Genomic DNA, 17851 nt, shown 5'->3' on the forward strand with positions numbered 1-17851 from the left:
TTAACAAACACTTAATTAGCATACTGACCATAGCTGAGTGACAAATGAAGAGCATTATCCGCTGTAGTACTGGCACACTAGCAGCCATTGTCTCAAAAGCAGAGGAGAGAACTTAAATACTTCCAGACTTTCTAAAAGAACTGGTAAAGAATTTGCTTTGGCTTAAGTAGAACATTCTTCATAGGCAAGCAAAAATTACCCAGCTTTCTTTTATTCGAGTAATTAGAACAATGTTTGGTGTTTTTGGTACCTGATACATCTTTTAATCTTCTGATATTTCGGGGTACTGATTTTGCAAAAAATCTATTGTGAATGAAGCATTAATCCTGTAAATGAATCCACACTCATTTCTGACAGTCTATTTGTTTAAAAACTTCAGAAGCCAAACCATGAGCTTCAAGGAATTCCAGACAGTTATTTTATTTTATGAGATGGTATTTTTAAGACTATTCTAAAGAAAAAATTTCTTTAGAAGTGCTTTAGGAGAAAAAGTACCAGTATGCAGCAGAAGATTTTACTTCTATCATTTTTCTTGTCTTAAGAAAATAAATAAAGAAGTTCATTTCATACAGCCATCATAAAAATGAAAATCCCTGAAATTTACCTCCAAAGCAAATGTTTTATTAAATCTGAAGTTCATCACGGATATTTCTATGGTTGAGTGAATAACTTCAGTTGGCATATTATTATTGTCATCACCTCCAGACTATATGTGCTATGAACATACTGCGTGCAGTAGTACAGATAAGATCAGGTCACACACTAAGAACTATCAACACACTTTGCGACTCAGCAGTGATCTAAGTGCAGCTCCTAAAAACTGTGTGTATACTCTCTAAGTTCAGTACATGGTCAGTGTGTGTCCTCGCGTCAACCAAATTAAGTAAATGCCTGATGATCTGCAGTCAGAATTTATCTTGATACAGCACTGACAGTTCCTGAGTTTTTTCCTGGCTATCACCTATCACTTGGATTATTTTGTATTCTACCAACTCTAACAGCAGGGAGGAGGGGGTTGCTCAAATCAAGATAAATGCTTCCTGTAAGAGACATTACTAAAAAATAAAGAATTTTCATTAAAATGTATCCCACAAAAAAATGCTGATCAACTGACTTCTGCTATCAAACCTATTTGTTACTGGTCAGAACAAAGCAGCACTTGAAACGTATCTGAATGCACCAATTTTGATCACACTACAAAATACTTGGAGCCAGCAGTCTTTATTCACTCCTCCTGTTATTTAGCTTCATTTATAATTAAGTAAATCTATCAAAAGATGCTTCTCTTGTCTGCTATACATGGTACATTTTGTTTTTCTTTAATATGACTTTTCAATGTATTGTAATATAGGAAGTCTTGCCTCACAATACCAGAACAACTCTAATTCAGGTTTCCTTCTCAATGGGGTCATAACAAATGCAGATCTTTTCTACAACACTTTTCACAGCATTTTGCAAGAGAACACAAAGCATCACTCAGCAAACAACTGACAGATGACAGATGAGGGGTAGAACATGTCCCCTGAACACTGCGGCATGGAGTTGATCTGAACTTAATACAATCCCCAAAAAGAGGATCAGAAAAGAGCATTATTAACTGAAATTATTTCCACAACCACTTCAGAGAGCAGGCCATCCACTCTCTGCAGCTGCATCAGTACAACCGAGAGACAGGGAAGAGGAATGAACAAGGACAGGCAGACATGGCTTCCTAGCCAGTGCCTCTTCTGGGCATTTTGGAATGTTGCTTCCAGCCAGGTAAGGACATAAAAAACAGTCTTTCTTCAGAATTAAAAAAAAAAAACCAAAACTTTTTTTTGAAGTTGTACCAGAAGTCTTCTTAAATAAAACTGATATTTAAAAATACCTGGTAAAGAATCTAGCCATAAAGAGTCTAGCCCTAGAGAAAGCTGGAAATACTGGCTTCTCCAATTTCTTGCTGTTTTGCAAAAAACACCCTCCTCTTTACAGTTAAGCAAAAGAGAGACCAAAGAAATTCTGAGAAAAAAAAAATTAGCCAAAATAGTTAAATGTAGTAACCATAAAAAAATACAAGAAAAAATTTTAATAGACTCAAAGCGATCATAAGGGGAGAAAACCTCAGTGCTTGCTTCTCTTTATATGAATTTCGATAGATAGTAGGCATCTGCATTCTTCTCTCAATTTAAATACAAAGCAATCATAAAGCAATTTATTAGCATTTGAGATTAACACCACAATTGTTATTAGGTGCACCACTGACAATGTAGAATTATTTTGGGAAAGATATTCTGTGTCATAATAAAAGCATTTTTATTAGAATTACAGTCAAAAGCAGCTGAAGAGGAGGAATTAAGAAAAAAAAGAAACGGAACCACCTTTTTTACTTTCTTTTTAAATAGGACTTTGCAAATCAGTGCTCAAGGATGACTCCTTGGGTTTCAGAAACACAGTATACTGGGCAGTAGAGGACCTTGCAGAACACCATGTCCCGTGTCCAGCTATGGAAGGCACTGAAGTGCACAGTGCTGTCTATAAATCAACTGCTCTCATCTGGAGTAGCATTTTTGTCCTATTGCTCCCACTGTATTTGTTTTCTAACTTCAGGTCTCTAATTTCTCAACATCATTTTACACACAACAAAGTATGAGTTTAGGTACAAGTTTGAGCCCTTTTGTTTCAATCACTGTAACACCTTCCAGAGGGGAAATATTTGTTACATGCACTGCTCAGAGAAAAGCAGTCAGAATCCATTGAATCAACTTTAGTAGACAGAGAGTCACTCAGAATATTATTTACTTCTGACATTTTTGTCAAACTGTAATATTAATACTAATTCTTTAGTTACTCTCTCCACTTTATTTCCCTAATGCTGAGGACAATCCACAAAACAGTCACAATTAAGGAGCATAAACATATATGTGTATATGTATTTATGAAAACAAGTTTTCATTTATCTATTCTAAATAAAATAGGAAATTCCATTCATCTAGCCCCCCTCAATCACTATCCTCCTCTTTTGTCCTCCTAAGCATGTAGACTGCTGTCTTTTCACAAACCTTTTACCATCCTTTTCTGATGGTCGCTGTCTTTGGCTACAGTCAGTTACGATACTACAAACAAGTAAGCAAACATGACGTCTAGAAGAATTTCTGTTCTGAATTAGGAGTGAACGGATGCTTGAGAATATGACCAGGTTCTTCAACTGTCTGTGGTGTAATGTCTTCCAAGCTTCAATTCAGGATAGCTCCAATGGCTAAATGAAACAGTATGCACTCGGTTGGAATTTGACTGCAGAAAACACATCCTGGCTATCCTGGGATTTGAGTACAGCAACCAGCCTACAGTTTGTGCAGGACTACTGTTTTTGAATAAGACATGTTAAAGGAATTTAACTAAAGTGGGGTGAGAAAGAATGTAATGGGGATGGCAGATACTCTACAGAAGATTGTGGTGGGGAAAAAAAATAATAATAATCTGATTTTAACAAAATTCAAGAGAGAAGACGGAGAGAAAAAGGAGAAAAAGAAAGGAAGATAAAATGATGGAGGCTATGCATACACACACACACACACACACAGACAAAAGCAGTAAAGATTCTGATACTTTTGGTCCAGGCTAAAAACGGTAAGTTCAGCTAAGCCTTATTTTAAGTTGGTTGGTTTGCCTGCAGAGGCCACACACATCCTTCCACACCATTCTGCTCTATAGACAATAAAATCACCTCTGATCCCAGGATATTTAATAAAACATTTCTCAAGCCAACTATACAATCCGCCCTACAAAAAAATGTCTAAACACTGATAATGGTAGGAAAAGTAAGGATACCAGAATTATCTGTCCTAAACTCCAGAACCTCCAACACATTGCTATTAATAAAGAAAACTATGTTTAGCAGCTCATCTGTACAAATAAAAAGAATGCTCTTATTTAGCAAAGCCAACATTAAAAAAAAACCCAAACAAACAAAAAACCAAGTTCTTTTAGAACAGATCTATGTAAGAATAAATAACATTGTGTATATTTCCCACTTAAAGGTATATTTAAAACATACAAATAAATAATATTCATTGTCTGACTGCAGGAAAAGCATACTAACATTTCAATTTCAAAACTGAAAGGTGAATGAGTCACTTGAATCTATATTTACAGCAAATTCTTAAACAAATGCTCTATAAAATGCAATCCTACAACTCCATCTCCAAATGGAACTATAAAATTAAATATCAAAAAAATCTTAGTATGCTCTTGTCCAATACAGACACTAAAGATGAATGAAGTTTGTAAAAAATGGGAACATGTTATTCCACTCTTGAGAGCATTGCAAAGGCACAGTTTTTCAGGGAGGTATTAAAAAACAAAAGCCATTAGAAAAATTTGAGACTGAGCATTTCGTAGGTTTCTGAGTCAGGCCTGAAGACAACGCAAGTAGATTTCCCCTTACATCCCCCTTTAAAAAGGAGCACATCACTGCTTTCTACTGAGTGACAATTAAGCTTTAGTTCTAAAACCAATGTGAGAGGGAAGCACTGCACAGAGCAAATTTTGGATAGGGATAAATCATTTGACATATCCCACTCATGCATGTAGCAGTAAGAACAGGCATGAAATTTATCCAGCATAACAGGTAAGAAAAAAAAGATACCAAGTCTAACATTCAGAGGAAGGAATTGTATCTTCCTATACATATGAGAAGTATGAATAATTATAAAACACTATCACAATTTATTTCAGTATTTGAAGACATCACATGGCAATGCCATGTTTGTTAGAACTCTCGTTCTTATGAAATAGAGATTGATTCATTTTTAGACACAGGCGCAGGATCTTTAAGTCAAATCCATAAACTTCCAGTTCAACATACACTTCAACACTTGCCAGAATCAGGCTCCCAAAGAACAAGTTAAGGTTTTTACTGTTCTTGAAACAGACAAGCTCAAAGATCTCATCAGCATAAACTAACACCGGGGATCTCAAATCAAGCATTTAACAATTAGTGAAGACTAGCTTTTAATGTTCCATATGCAAACTTAACTCTGATTGTCAGAAATACATTTCGGGCATGCTGATGTTTAAATTTACTCTTTCCATAGCATTTTTCAGAACTAATCCTCTAAAAACAAACAAACAAACAAACAGTCTCTTGTGATGGTCTTGCATCAGCAGGTTTTGGAATGTTTAATTCCACACCAACAACTTGTGAATTTAAGGTTAATTTGGTCACTAGTAAGAATGCTATGACTCTTCACACGAGCCCATCACTGAAAGAAGCTAAAAATATTTTACAGTAAAAAGTTCTTTGGAGATTGCAGAGGATGACTGAGACTCAGGAACTGTTGTTTCAGTTTGAGATTCCAGAAGGTAATTGCTATCATGACCCACGACCTCTGCCACCTACGCTACTCTCACCCTGATTCAGACTCCTTTTTCTTCTGCTCCTGCATCACAGTATTCACTGACAGGTGTAAGAAACACCTGTAAAGGATATCATGCTCTAATCCTGCATTTCAGAGATGATGGTTGCCCTCTCTTTGAGGAGAAGGCTGACTATGCTCTGAGAAGATGAAATCTTTGGATAATTTACCTGCCAGTATCTAACAATTATCTGCAGAATATATCTGGAAATATACACATTTTTAGATGCTCGTAAATTGGTCAAATTTATGTGCATGTTACTTGAAAAACCAAAAGCACAGTGACCTTCCTGATAGACTCAAGTTTCTGCTTCAAAGCACGCAGATGATACAATGAAACAGTTTCAGGTTTTTTTAGCCTAAAACAATATATTCACTCTTAAGCACGTTCCCTCAGAACAGGTGAATGAAATGTCCCCACAAATTTCAGCCTGAGGCAGACATTGAGAATAAAAAAAATTCATCTTAAAATTCAGTTTTGGCAAGGCAATAAGCAGTAGGTAATGGTGTCTCACTAACATTTTTGCAATTTATCCATATATATTTCTCTTTGTATATCTACATATACATGGAAATATATAATGCTGTGTTACTCAAAGTGTTTTCAGGAGCCCAAAAGAATATATGATTTTGAACAGTCATTTGAAAAAGATGCTGGTGCAAACATATTATTCTAAAATGGAACTAAAGTTTTATTGATTTAGCAAACTTTCACTTGGCTTTCCTGATTTTTCTATTCCATTCAATGGTTACATCTAAATAGAGTAAAAACATTAGCCTACAATACTGTCAAACCTAGGCAGCAGTTGAATAGGAATTTCAGAGAAGGCTACAACTCCCTGAAAAACCCTGGCTGCTGACATGCACAAGCAATTAGGCTCATTAAAGCAAAGGACAGTCCAAGCTGTGAAAAATGGTGTAACCTTAACTATTTGATCAGAAGAGCTGGAGCTATGACTTGAGTCATGACTTTATTTGGAGAAATAGCTCATAAATGGAGAAGAGATAGCTAGAACATTTGAAATCGGAACATAAGTGATACAAGCCTACAGAAAATTACAACATATTTGCTTGATGGAACAGCAGGATCTAAACAATGTTCTTGCTACCCTATTTTACACTCCATTTCCAAAAGAATTTTCCTTGGAAACATGGTCAAATGAATCTTTTCCCCGTAGCTGGTGAATAATCATACAGAAACACAGAGTGGCTTGGGTTGGAAGAGACCTCAAAGATCATCTAGTTCCAATCCCTCCCCACCACCCCATCATTCACAGGATTGCCAACCACTAGATCAGTCTGCCCAGGAACCCATCAAGCCTAGAAGAATTATTTCAATCTTTCATAATATTGTTTTAAAGGCACTTGTCTCAGAACTCTAAGCAAATATTTCTTACCTGTGTTCCAATAGTCTCCTGGAAACAGCGCCCAAGCTGAGTTTTAACTGAAACAGGAAACACATGAGGAATGGGTTGCTGATTTGTGTAAGTAGCATGTCCTTTCTGGGTCTTCTGATATGGAAGACCTTGGTAAGAGACCTGTGGATGTCCTGGCTGAGGTACTTTCGATTTTTGTCCTGTTGATGCACTGTCAATTCTTGAAACTTGATGGATCTGAACTGAAGCTTCAGGGGGATGTTTCACATGGATATTCACTATGTTAGGAGGGAACTTCACTAAAGTAATTGAAAGAAAAACACAAAAGAAAAATCAGTAATAAAATACATCAAAAAAGAGATCCCAGGCACTTCTAAGACATCTCTTTTTTGTACATCAGAATTTGGATAAATGTAGACAACCCTCAAACTTGGGGGTTAGAAGGAAAGGTGAAAGAATGCATACAGCCTGATTTACAAAGCAAGAAGATGAAAACTTCACACAGGAAAGAAAGACGTTATAGGACTGTAAAGACTGCTACATAAACATGAGCGTCCAAATTGGCTGCTGCAAGATTAAGATTTGTGGTCATAACGTGTTGAAAGAATCTCATTCAAAGTTCCAAAATTCAAACTCTACCACGTTATTTTTGGATATATAGTAAGTTTTATTGTCTTTTTCAGATCTATCATCTTTCTCTGGAACACAGAAAAAGCTTCAGATTTCATTCCTTCACCTTTATATATCTGCCAAGTCCAGAGTTTGCCCCTGCAATAGTTGCCAACATCTCAATCATCTAAAACCACCACTCCCTTCACTAAACTTTGAATTCAGGATTTGGCAGATAAAGAGGGAGGAAATGTTTTTCATATACATATATATATACACACATATATAATATGGTGTAGTTTTAAGTCTGGTTATAGATTGAGAACCTCTGAACACTTAAATGTGCATTGGTCTGTTTTTCCCTCAAGCCTCTTTTCACCGTAACAAAAATGTCCTTGAACATTCAACTCAGTTGAGTAGTTTGGGAGAGGACGAGGGAAAGAGGTACACAAAAAGATTTATTCTTGGTAAGCTGAATAACAAAGTTAACGTTTACTGTGTCTGGCGGGTCTCTCTGGTCAGCAAGTACTGCATAGACTACCCGAGGCCAGCCAATAACTAAACATCAGACTGCTTCAAGAACAGACAAATGTCATGAAATACTTCCTCTAAAATGCATACTGGATTGTTGAGTCTTCTGAACTGCCTACTTTTTCTTTTAAACTCATCTAGATATTTTCACATCTCACTTACAAATTTCACCCTCACAGCTTTATTTCTTAGGAAGCATACTTCATTTATTTTAGCTGTTTTGTAATTATATTATTTTGTAGAAATTAATTTTTTCACGTTATTTTGATTTTGCTAGGCATATTTTCAGTATTAACTAGTATCTCATAGTTATTCCTAGGGAAAAAAAAACAAAAACCAAGCAAAGAAACACAAAAAAAACCAAATTTATTTCTACTTTGTTCTGCATCATTTAGGAAAAACTTCAGTATATTCCCAAGAGCAACACCAGTAAGAAGGTAGTATTAAGTCAGGAAAATACGGCTCCAGGGCTTTACTGGCTCTTCAAACCTTGTTCACAGCAGAAAGCAACCTTAAATCAAAATTTATGCTGAGTAAGTTTATTTCAGGTAAATGCATAAAGAAAAGATTCAAAAGGAGAAGTAGTAAGGCCCTTCTTATTCTACTAGGGAAGATGGTTTTTGAAGGGTGATTCAAGTCAGAATGGTCTACCTGTGATAAGAATGAAACTCATCCCAAATCATTATCACACACTGTTTTATGTATGAAGAGGGATCGCTTCCACTAGCTTTTCTGCCTGATATATCTAAAGAACGTATTAGCTCTCAAAAGGAAATCAGTGAATTGTTCTGCTATAATCTATCAATTCACCTACAGATGTTCAAATGCTGAACACATTATTAAATCTAGGCTGGTTCTTCCAGTACCTGAAGAGGGCCTACAGGAAAGCTGGGGAAGGACTTTTTATAAGGGCACGTTACAACAGGATGATGGAAAATGACTTTAAACAGGAAGAGGGTAGATTTAGACTAGGTATTAGGAAGAAATTCTTTACCATGAGTGTGGTGAGACACTGGAACAGGTTGCCCAGAGAGGCTGTGAATGCCCCTCCCTGGAGGTGTTCTCAAGGCCAGGCTGGATGGGGCTTGGAGCAACTTGGTCTAGCGAGAGGTGTCCCTGCCTATCGCAGGGCGGTTGGAACTAGATGATCTTGAAGTCCCTTCCAACCCAAACCATTCTATGATTCTATGATTCCCATGCAGTGTTATCACAGATCTCCTCACCATGTCTTGAACTGCTGCACAGATGTGCTGATTAATTTTGATTTCTGTTAGCCATTTCAGGATGAAATGTGTTGTACTTGTAAGAAAGGAACCATTCCTCTCTCCAACACCCTCATTTGGGTATGCAAAAGGAAGAAAAGATTTCATAACTGTTGATGGTTCTAATGAGGAATTGAGGGACAGGAAAAATAATTAAGAGGTTAGACTCTTTAGCAATGAGAGATCTATTTTGTGTTTTAAGACAGGCACTCTAAATCTGAAAATTGTAAAGAGTATTTTTATGGTTAACCATTTTGTCCATAATGACCTGATCTAGAGTTAAAGAGATGCAGAAATAAATTTCTGTGCTGCTAAATGTTTAGGCAACTATATTCCCTTATTCTCCTTCCCCACACCACCATACCCCCTTTCAAGTGACAAACACTCTGGAGAGCTTTAGGGACTAATACTTCAACACATCACTGGAAACTATTTCCTCTACCTTCTTTACAGCAATTATGTAGCAGTAGAAAAACCTTTTTTTTTTTTTGTTATATTATCTTTATATTATCTGGAAAGACTGTTCTATTTAATTGAATGATATCATAGTCTCCCTACATTATAAAGTTGACTATGAAATTAACTTACAGGACTCTGCCAATTGATATAACAACGATAAACATAGATTGCATATTTAGTTTTATGTCAGATTTTTTTTTAATGCCGATAAGCAAATAGAATCAATTCCAAATGAAAAAAAAATTCTATTAAGAAAAGAAATTACCTTTTACACCTTGCTGTCCAGACATTGTCAGTGGTAAAGTATGAGTCGAGTGGATTATCTGTGATCCTACAGCCTTATTCCCTTGTTGTGGGTGATGGTACAGTTTTGGAGTATTGCCGTTCTGCACAGGGATCTGACAAAGTTTGCCAGTGTAATTAGGAGGGCACTGGCATTTATCTCTAGAACTGCACTGGCCTCCATTCATGCAGGGAAGGTGGCAAATAACTGAAACGAAAACAGAAAGAAAAGTCTCATTAATGGCTTCAACTGTAACTACAGTCAGTACTATCTGACTACATTTCACATGGCAGTTGAGGAGGAAAGAAAAAGGGCTGAGACCCTTTATTCTTCTGACATCTGAAGAATGACTACCCATTTGACACACACTTTTGGTTGCCTTGTGGGAGAATCAGTTTCCTTCCCCTCCTTCTATCTTCTGCCTGTTTCACATCTTCTTTTCATGACAAACACAGAAAGAACATTCTTCTCTTAGAGGTACCAGCTATTTTATTATGCTTCTAAGCAAGACGCTAAATTACTATGGTGCCTGGCTGCATCTTTACTGTACAGGTATTTCTATTCAGTCAGCCTCCCATTTCTATAATCTTGGACCACCTATGCTTCTCTGGAAGACAGTGGAAAAATTTCACTGGAGATTAGACTGTACTGAGGAAAACTTTTCACTGTAAACCTTAGCTGTTCTCAGGAAAACCAAGTCTTACTGAGTGCTGTCAACATTTTCAAGATTTGAATGATGTAAAAACAACAGGAAAAATACTGTAACTTTGTGCAAGGCAAGCTCATTTTTTCAGAAGTTTGAGATTTTTTGGAAAAATAACAGAAGTATCCATTTGTTAGTTATCAGTTTTAAGATAAGACTCTGGCTGAATGAATAATTTCAGAAAGAAAATCTAGTCTTGCAGTAATTCTGTAATTTTCCTGGATTGGTTTGGCTTGGTTTATATTGAATTACAATAAAAATGTGAAACTGTAGATAATGCAAGATAATTAGGAACCTGGAGCTTGTTAGCCCAAGGGGTATTATGTCTATACAGCCACAGCCTGTTGCCATTATAAGTACTAGTATCAGTATTGAAAAAAGAACGCGTGTGTTGTGTGTCACAAGAAGACAAACAGGACATTGAGCAGCTGTGTAATTCACTTGGCCCAGAAGTGCTACAGAAACACAGTGACTGGACTGCCCTGGAGCAGACATCGTCACATTGACAGGATGTGTTGTGTGCTCACCTCATCATCAAGATAGGTCAGCACACAAACATATACAACTAAAATTGTTTTTTTTTCTGCCCTATTTTGCAAGTGTTTATATAATATTTTTATTGTCTTATCCCAAATTTTCAGTTCATATAAACTAACCAAAAGTACTTCAAGCCGCAGAACTGCAAATAAGCAGCAAGAAGCCTAGATGCCTTTAGAAGACAGTCTCTTCCATGACAGGCCTCCATTTTTGGGTCATTAGAATGCTGTTGTGACTTTATCCTGGCGTACAAAAGATGTCCTTGCAGAAAAGCCAATACTTCAGGACAAAATGAAAAACAATTTGATCCCAACAGTAATGGAAACAAGATAATTCTCTCAATACCATTTCTTTATGAACTGCCCAAATGAGCAGGTTTACCTTAATGACAACAATGCACAAAGATTTTCAGATGTTTGTAAAGATTTGCCTAAGTAAGGCTGAGAACACATTGCACAGTGAAACAGCTTTAAGTAGTGTTAGGTGATAGCAGTTGGGTGTTTGAGAGAAGTAGCATGAATCAAAAGGTCTCACTGAGGAAGCCAGTAAAAAGCCTAACCCATCAACCTTCTTCCTGCTCTCTCCAGCCCCAAGGCAACAAGGAAATGAGCAAAAAACAGCATTTAAATAACATAAACATAATCAATATTTCCACCAAAACCAAATAATTACTTCTGAGCACCTGTTCCTGTAAAGCAGCTGGTTTCGGGAAGGCAGGATCACTGGGTACCCCTCCCTGACCAGACACTCCTCTCCTGAAGGCACACCAAAAGCTTTGCTTCAAAGGGTTGTGCTAAACATACTAGACAGAAGGATAACAACAGAACAGCGCTCCTTGTCCTCTCCATAATGGTTTGCTGTGATTATTCACATTAGTAACTTGTGCAATTAAGTGCAAACAAATACTACTTAAAAGGCAAATCTAAGAGTAATAGTGAAGAATGTATTAATTTACATCTCTTGAGGGTCTGGCCCTAGCGCATGAAGAATGAACTTTAAATGAGAGTACATTAAATATATTCTGAAAACAAAAAATTCTGACATAAAAATAAATAAATAAATTTGGAACTATACAATTCTGATTCCTATTCAGCCATGTAAGAACAAACAGGATGTATGTTTGGGCTAAACTTGATAATCTCAAATGGCAAGCTTTATGAGTAATAGAGAACTTTGTCAAAAAAGAAAGACATACACTGAAATAATGTATTTGGTAATTCTAAATAGGCATAACAGGCCCACGTATGCTACTTGTGATGCTTCCTCGGGTAGTTAATGGGCAGGAGAAAGGGCTACAATTATGACACCAGCGTTGGAAATCACAAGCAACTAATTTTATCAGAGCTAGGATCGTACATAGACCACTCAAGAAAAGTGAGCTGAAAGGGAGTAGGCCTCCAAAAAGGTTAAGGAAGTAAATGCTACGTTTCTTTGACGTGGCTCTGGGAATAACAGGTTAACTAAGAGCAAGGAGCCCTGGGGAAAGGACCACTTAAGGCAGAAACAGGATACAAAGCCAGTGGATGTTTGAACAGCTCAACTTCTGATGAAAGTTTTTTGCTTTGTTTTGTTTTGTCATTGAGGTTAAAGAACTTAAACAAACAGAATGGCTGAAAGCTGCCAGCAGGCATAGGGAACACTCTGACAAAACCATTCTGACAAAACCCAGACCCAGGCACTGGGAGAGACCATTAGAAGATGCTGGTTTTGCTCATACATTCATAACTCGCATTCAGACAAAGGACCCATTGGAGCCTGATTCTCACTGGGCTCTTCCTCATTTCCTCTGAAAGAGGAAAAGGAAGGAAGTAAAAACATTCATTAGAGTGTGAAATCCTCTAGCTGCTCAGAGTCTGATAAAAACACGGACAGACCTACACAAGATGACATGAAATTTCAGTTCACATCTTACAAAGTAAGATGGGTATCTTACAAACAAAACAAAGAAAGTACAAATGGACCTAAGAAAAGCAAGAAATTCTTCACTTTACACAAGTGATGACTAGTAAATCCAATCTCTTAATTGTATATTAAGGATCTGCCAACACACACTTAAACAAATTTAATTATTTATTAATATAAATGAATATTCATGTTTTAGATACATGAAGACTGTTTAAGGATCTAGAAACACTTTAAGTTTTCTCCTAATTCTTGAGCAGTTAACTGGTAATTAGAAGCTTTGATTTCTCTGGCATCCCAAGGCCTTGATTACCCCCATATGGCACAACTTGGTGCAATGCTGCATTCAGATGTCCCCATTCGGAGTTCATAAAAGGCTGGATTCAGAGAAAAAAGAGAAATATTACAACATTACAATTATGAGTCCTGATAAAGTTACCGTGGCTATGGATTGGACTGTAACTATATCACCTAATTTGTTTTCAAGATACTCAGATGACCTTGAACAGCTCCAAAAAAACTAATTTAATCAAGTCTGAATGTTTTTGTTTAATCAAAATGATGTGTAGCAAAACAAATTCCAAGAACTTAAATCCTCATAATCCTTATAAAATAGCATATATTTACAAAAATGAACCCCGAGGATGTACGTAAACTCCCTTCCTGTAGCCAAAGTGTTGAAGAAAATGAAGATGACTTCTGAAATGTTCCTCATCTGGCTTTCCAAATCCCTTCTGATATGCACCTCCGGGAACAGACAAGTTTCTCTCTCACTTTCCCTCATCACTGTTTGCCTTTTCGACTTCCTAGCTATCAACTATTCCAGTGTAAGCATGATTCAAATACATCAGCAGGCTCTCCAAGAACTTTAATATTGCTCACTAGATCACAGTATTTTCATGGATTAGTAGACTTTGAGTACTACACAGTTACTCAAGCATTACTACATGTCCCACAGCAATTTTTGCATCTTTCTTCCATGTTACTAAGCATACAGAAAATGCAAGAACTAGCACAGATCTTTCAACTCATTTTTCATATGAAAGAAGGGGTTGTATGCACTGAAGTGTAGCACTATCCTACAGAACAATATTCTTGTAATGCTATGGTTCAAAATACCATATGCTTTAGGCAAGAGTTAAAATCCTAAGGGTGGTACATGTGGTTCTGCGCAATTGCTGAAAATCTACTCTTGCTTTCTAGGTGCAGAAACTGCAACATGAATGCACAAAAGGTACAGATAGCTGGAGCTCCTACAGCAGGAGGTAAAACATAAACAATGGTGACAGGTACAGGAAATCTGTAGAAATTGTGATGGGCTTTTTAAGCCCCACTTTGCTACTGCTGAGAGGACTCAGAATATTTGACAAATGGCAGTGCTGTATAGTGGGTGAATCCTCCCTGTCAAAGCCCTTTTTAATGGGATCACTACTACTAAAGCAACGAAAATGGGGAAAAAATGGTTTTGAGGGTCTCCTCTGGTTTCCTTTTTTTTTTTTTTATGCACAAGATAGTATTTGATGACCTAAATATAAGGTAGGTTAATATCTTTTTATATGCATAATAACTTGAACTTTTATTTTGAAACATGCTTTTAAGAAGTAAGTGTTCCTGGGAAATCAGTGCAGGAAACATGGGTAGAACAGCAGCACACACTTCCTCAGTTGAGCATGCAAAAAACATATGAAGTAAAAAATATGTATCGATAACTATCTATCTATAGAATCATAGAATATCGTGAGCTGGAAGGGACCCACAAGGATCACTGAGTCCAACCCATGCCTCCACAAAGCACCACTCAAAATTCAAACCCTATGTGTGAGAGTGTTATCCAAATTGCCCCCTGAACTCCAGCAGCTCACTGCCATGCCCACTGCCCTCTGATGGAGATCCTGTTCGTAACCCCCACCTGTCCCTCCCCTGACACAGCTCCATGCCATTCCCCTGAGCCCTGTCGCTGTCGCAGAGAGCAGAGCTCAGCGCTGCCCCTCTGCTCTCTGTGAGGAGCTGCAGCCGCCATGAGACCTACCCTCAGCTCCTCTGCTCTGGGCTGAGCAAACCCAGGGACCTCAGCTGCTCCTCAGACATCTTCTCCTCTAGACCCCTCTGCATAGCCTTCTTTCTGACACTCTCTAATAGGTTTATGTCCTCTTTATGTTGTGGCACCCAACCTTGCATCCAGTGCTGGAGGTGAGGCCGCACAGCACAGAGCAGAGCGGGACAACCCCTCCCTTTGCCCAGTGGCAGTGCTGGGCTGGTGCACCCCAGGGTGCTGTTGACCCTTGGGGGTGACAGAGCACACTGCTGACTCGTGTTCAACTCCCCAGATCCCTTTCCATAGGGCTGCACTCCAGCCTTGCCTCCATCTGTACATTCATCTAGGGTTGATCTGTTAAATGTGCAGGATCCAGCACTTGAAACTTCATGTGGGTGGTGGCTGCCCACTCCTCCAATTTGTAAAGATCTTTCTGCAAGGTTTCTCTGCTCTCGAGGGAGTCAACAGCTTTTACCAATTGAGTATCATCTGCAAACTAACTTAGTATACATTTTAATCCTGTATTCAAGTCATTTATGAAAACATTAGAGAATGGGACATACAGAAATCTCAGCAGTAAAAAAATTAGTTAATTACTATTAGACTATTAATTATTAGTTAACTACAATTAGACTTAATTAAGCTTACACAAATGTAGATTGCCCTGAAACTGTATGAATTTAAACCTATAAGACTTTTGCAATGACAAGCTGTACACTGATAGGAACAACAGACAGTAAAATAGCACAGGTAAAGAGTGTACTTCCAAGAATGTTCTTGCTGAAGTATTTTATTATCAGAGGCTGATTTTATCAGGCTTCCTGGATACCAACTGTGAATAAAAACACTAACATCTAGTTTATATTCTCCCAGGATTTGATTTCTCCTTATTCTGAGCTCCTATATATGTAGTTGTCAACACAGTACGTTCAAAGTGGCTACCCAATGCTCCTTCATCCTGAGCTTCATTCATAAAAGAAACTACTTAAGAAGATATACCTACTGAAGTGACTACTGCATTTTAAAATTCACATTTTTGTTATTTCTCTCCCAATACACGTTTACAAGTAGAAAAAACTCTACGTCATGTCACTCCAGGTAGTACGTTCCTTTATGTGGGATTTTTGACCACAGAGTAATAAAGAAACTACTAAGCGTGCTCCTTTGTACAATCACCTTCATATTGCTTATTAGCAGATGTGTAACAACTCTAATAAGGACCTTATCAAATAAATTTTGAATCCAAACGCTGCAATGCAATAATAAAAATAGAAATGAAAGGCTGAATGTGATAGAGAAGGCATTTCAGATGTTTCCTCTGGAAAAAAAGTTAAGATATACAACACTGGAGGGAAAAACTCAAATGGCAACCTACTTCAAACTTAACAGTTTGAACTGCATATTTGAAAAATATGCAGTTATTAAACTGTTTTCTCAGCTATCACAAATGAACTTTGTTAGAATTTATCTATATTTTCAAACTATTACTACCACGAGATGTTTTAGAAAGTAGCACAGTCCCAGCTGGGAATGGGATTGTAAATTCTGCAGTTTATCCAGACAAGGAAACCGAATTATTGCCAAAATAAACAAGCTTCACATATTTTAATTAAACAAACAAAAAAAAAAGACTCAGTACAAAAATCATGCTAGCCACAAAGAACAGTCCTGAAGTTTAACATTTCCAAAATACAATTCTTTCTGCATACGTTATTTTCAGCAGGCAAAATTATATCTTACATTTGCACCATTATAATAATTTAAAAAACAAGTATATATGCAGAATGATGACATAGCTCAGGAATTATATTTATTCACTTTTTATTAACATCTCCACCTCTGAACAAAATAATATCAAGCTAATTAGCAGGGTAATTTAATTAGTTTATTGCTAGGTACACATGACATTTCAAGATTAACATTAAAGATGTAAGTCAACATCCAAGTCAAAGGATGTACTCAACTAGTAGGGAATTTTTGAGCAAGAGAATGGATCATGCTCGAGTAACAACACTTCCCTTTGATCTAATTGCAACCACATTCTTTGATTAGTAAGACTGGGGCAGGAGACTGCCTTTAAAATAGCCCGGTGTCTAGAGATCTTTGAGGTTTGGATGCAAATCACTGTTCTCATCTTCAATCTAGTCACATGACTGAAGCAGTAGAATTACTACGAGCAAGTAGCAGTCACTAAAGTGGCCTGAATAGGCATGATTTTACACTTTAAAACATGCTGGTCAAGGATCCCAGGGAATTACTCTTGCTCTAAAAGGATTCTTCCACTCAACATATACAATAAACTCGCAGACAGCCTTCTCTTTTAGCCACTCTCTCTACTCCATGAAATGTCATACTGTACATATTTAAAAATAAAAAGACATTGCACTAAGGAAGCTCAACAGCTACCATGATGCCTGCGGCTAGTAATTTTCAAGTCACTGAATGTTTACATTAGCAAAGAAAAACCTTACAGATACACTATCTCTCAGCTCCAGATGACCAAGATGACCATCTTCAAGTTGCTGTAATATCATTCTTCTAAATAAACTCTTCCTGCATTTTTTCATAGACAAAATCTATTTTCCTCACAATACATATGTTGAATGCAGTTCCACAAACAAGAACTACAACAGTTGTTTTTTTTATTATTATTTTATTACAGATCTGCAATAATACATTTATATACAGAAAAGAAACACTAGCTGTTCTCTTAATACTTTCACTGCTGCTCTCATGATTTTGGAAGAGACATCTCTTGAAA

The 17851-nt window shown here is 37.1% G+C and overlaps 1 protein-coding gene across 5 annotated transcripts in view; it reads right to left on the reverse strand.

Annotated features, from left to right (window-relative positions):
* LTBP1 (latent transforming growth factor beta binding protein 1) overlaps nt 1-17851 on the reverse strand; it is a 191753-nt gene that overhangs the window by 96671 nt on the left and 77231 nt on the right. For all 5 annotated transcript variants that reach the window (XM_021390337.1, XM_021390336.1, XM_021390335.1 and 2 more), the window contains 2 exons: nt 9896-10120; nt 6791-7068 (listed from right to left, as the gene is read on the reverse strand). In XM_021390337.1, coding sequence (XP_021246012.1) covers nt 6791-7068; nt 9896-10120 — 503 coding nt within the window. The remainder of the gene's footprint in view (nt 1-6790; nt 7069-9895; nt 10121-17851) is intronic.

The sequence above is a fragment of the Numida meleagris genome, chromosome 3 (genome assembly GCF_002078875.1).
Source record: "Numida meleagris isolate 19003 breed g44 Domestic line chromosome 3, NumMel1.0, whole genome shotgun sequence".
Taxonomy (NCBI): Eukaryota; Metazoa; Chordata; class Aves; order Galliformes; family Numididae; genus Numida; species Numida meleagris.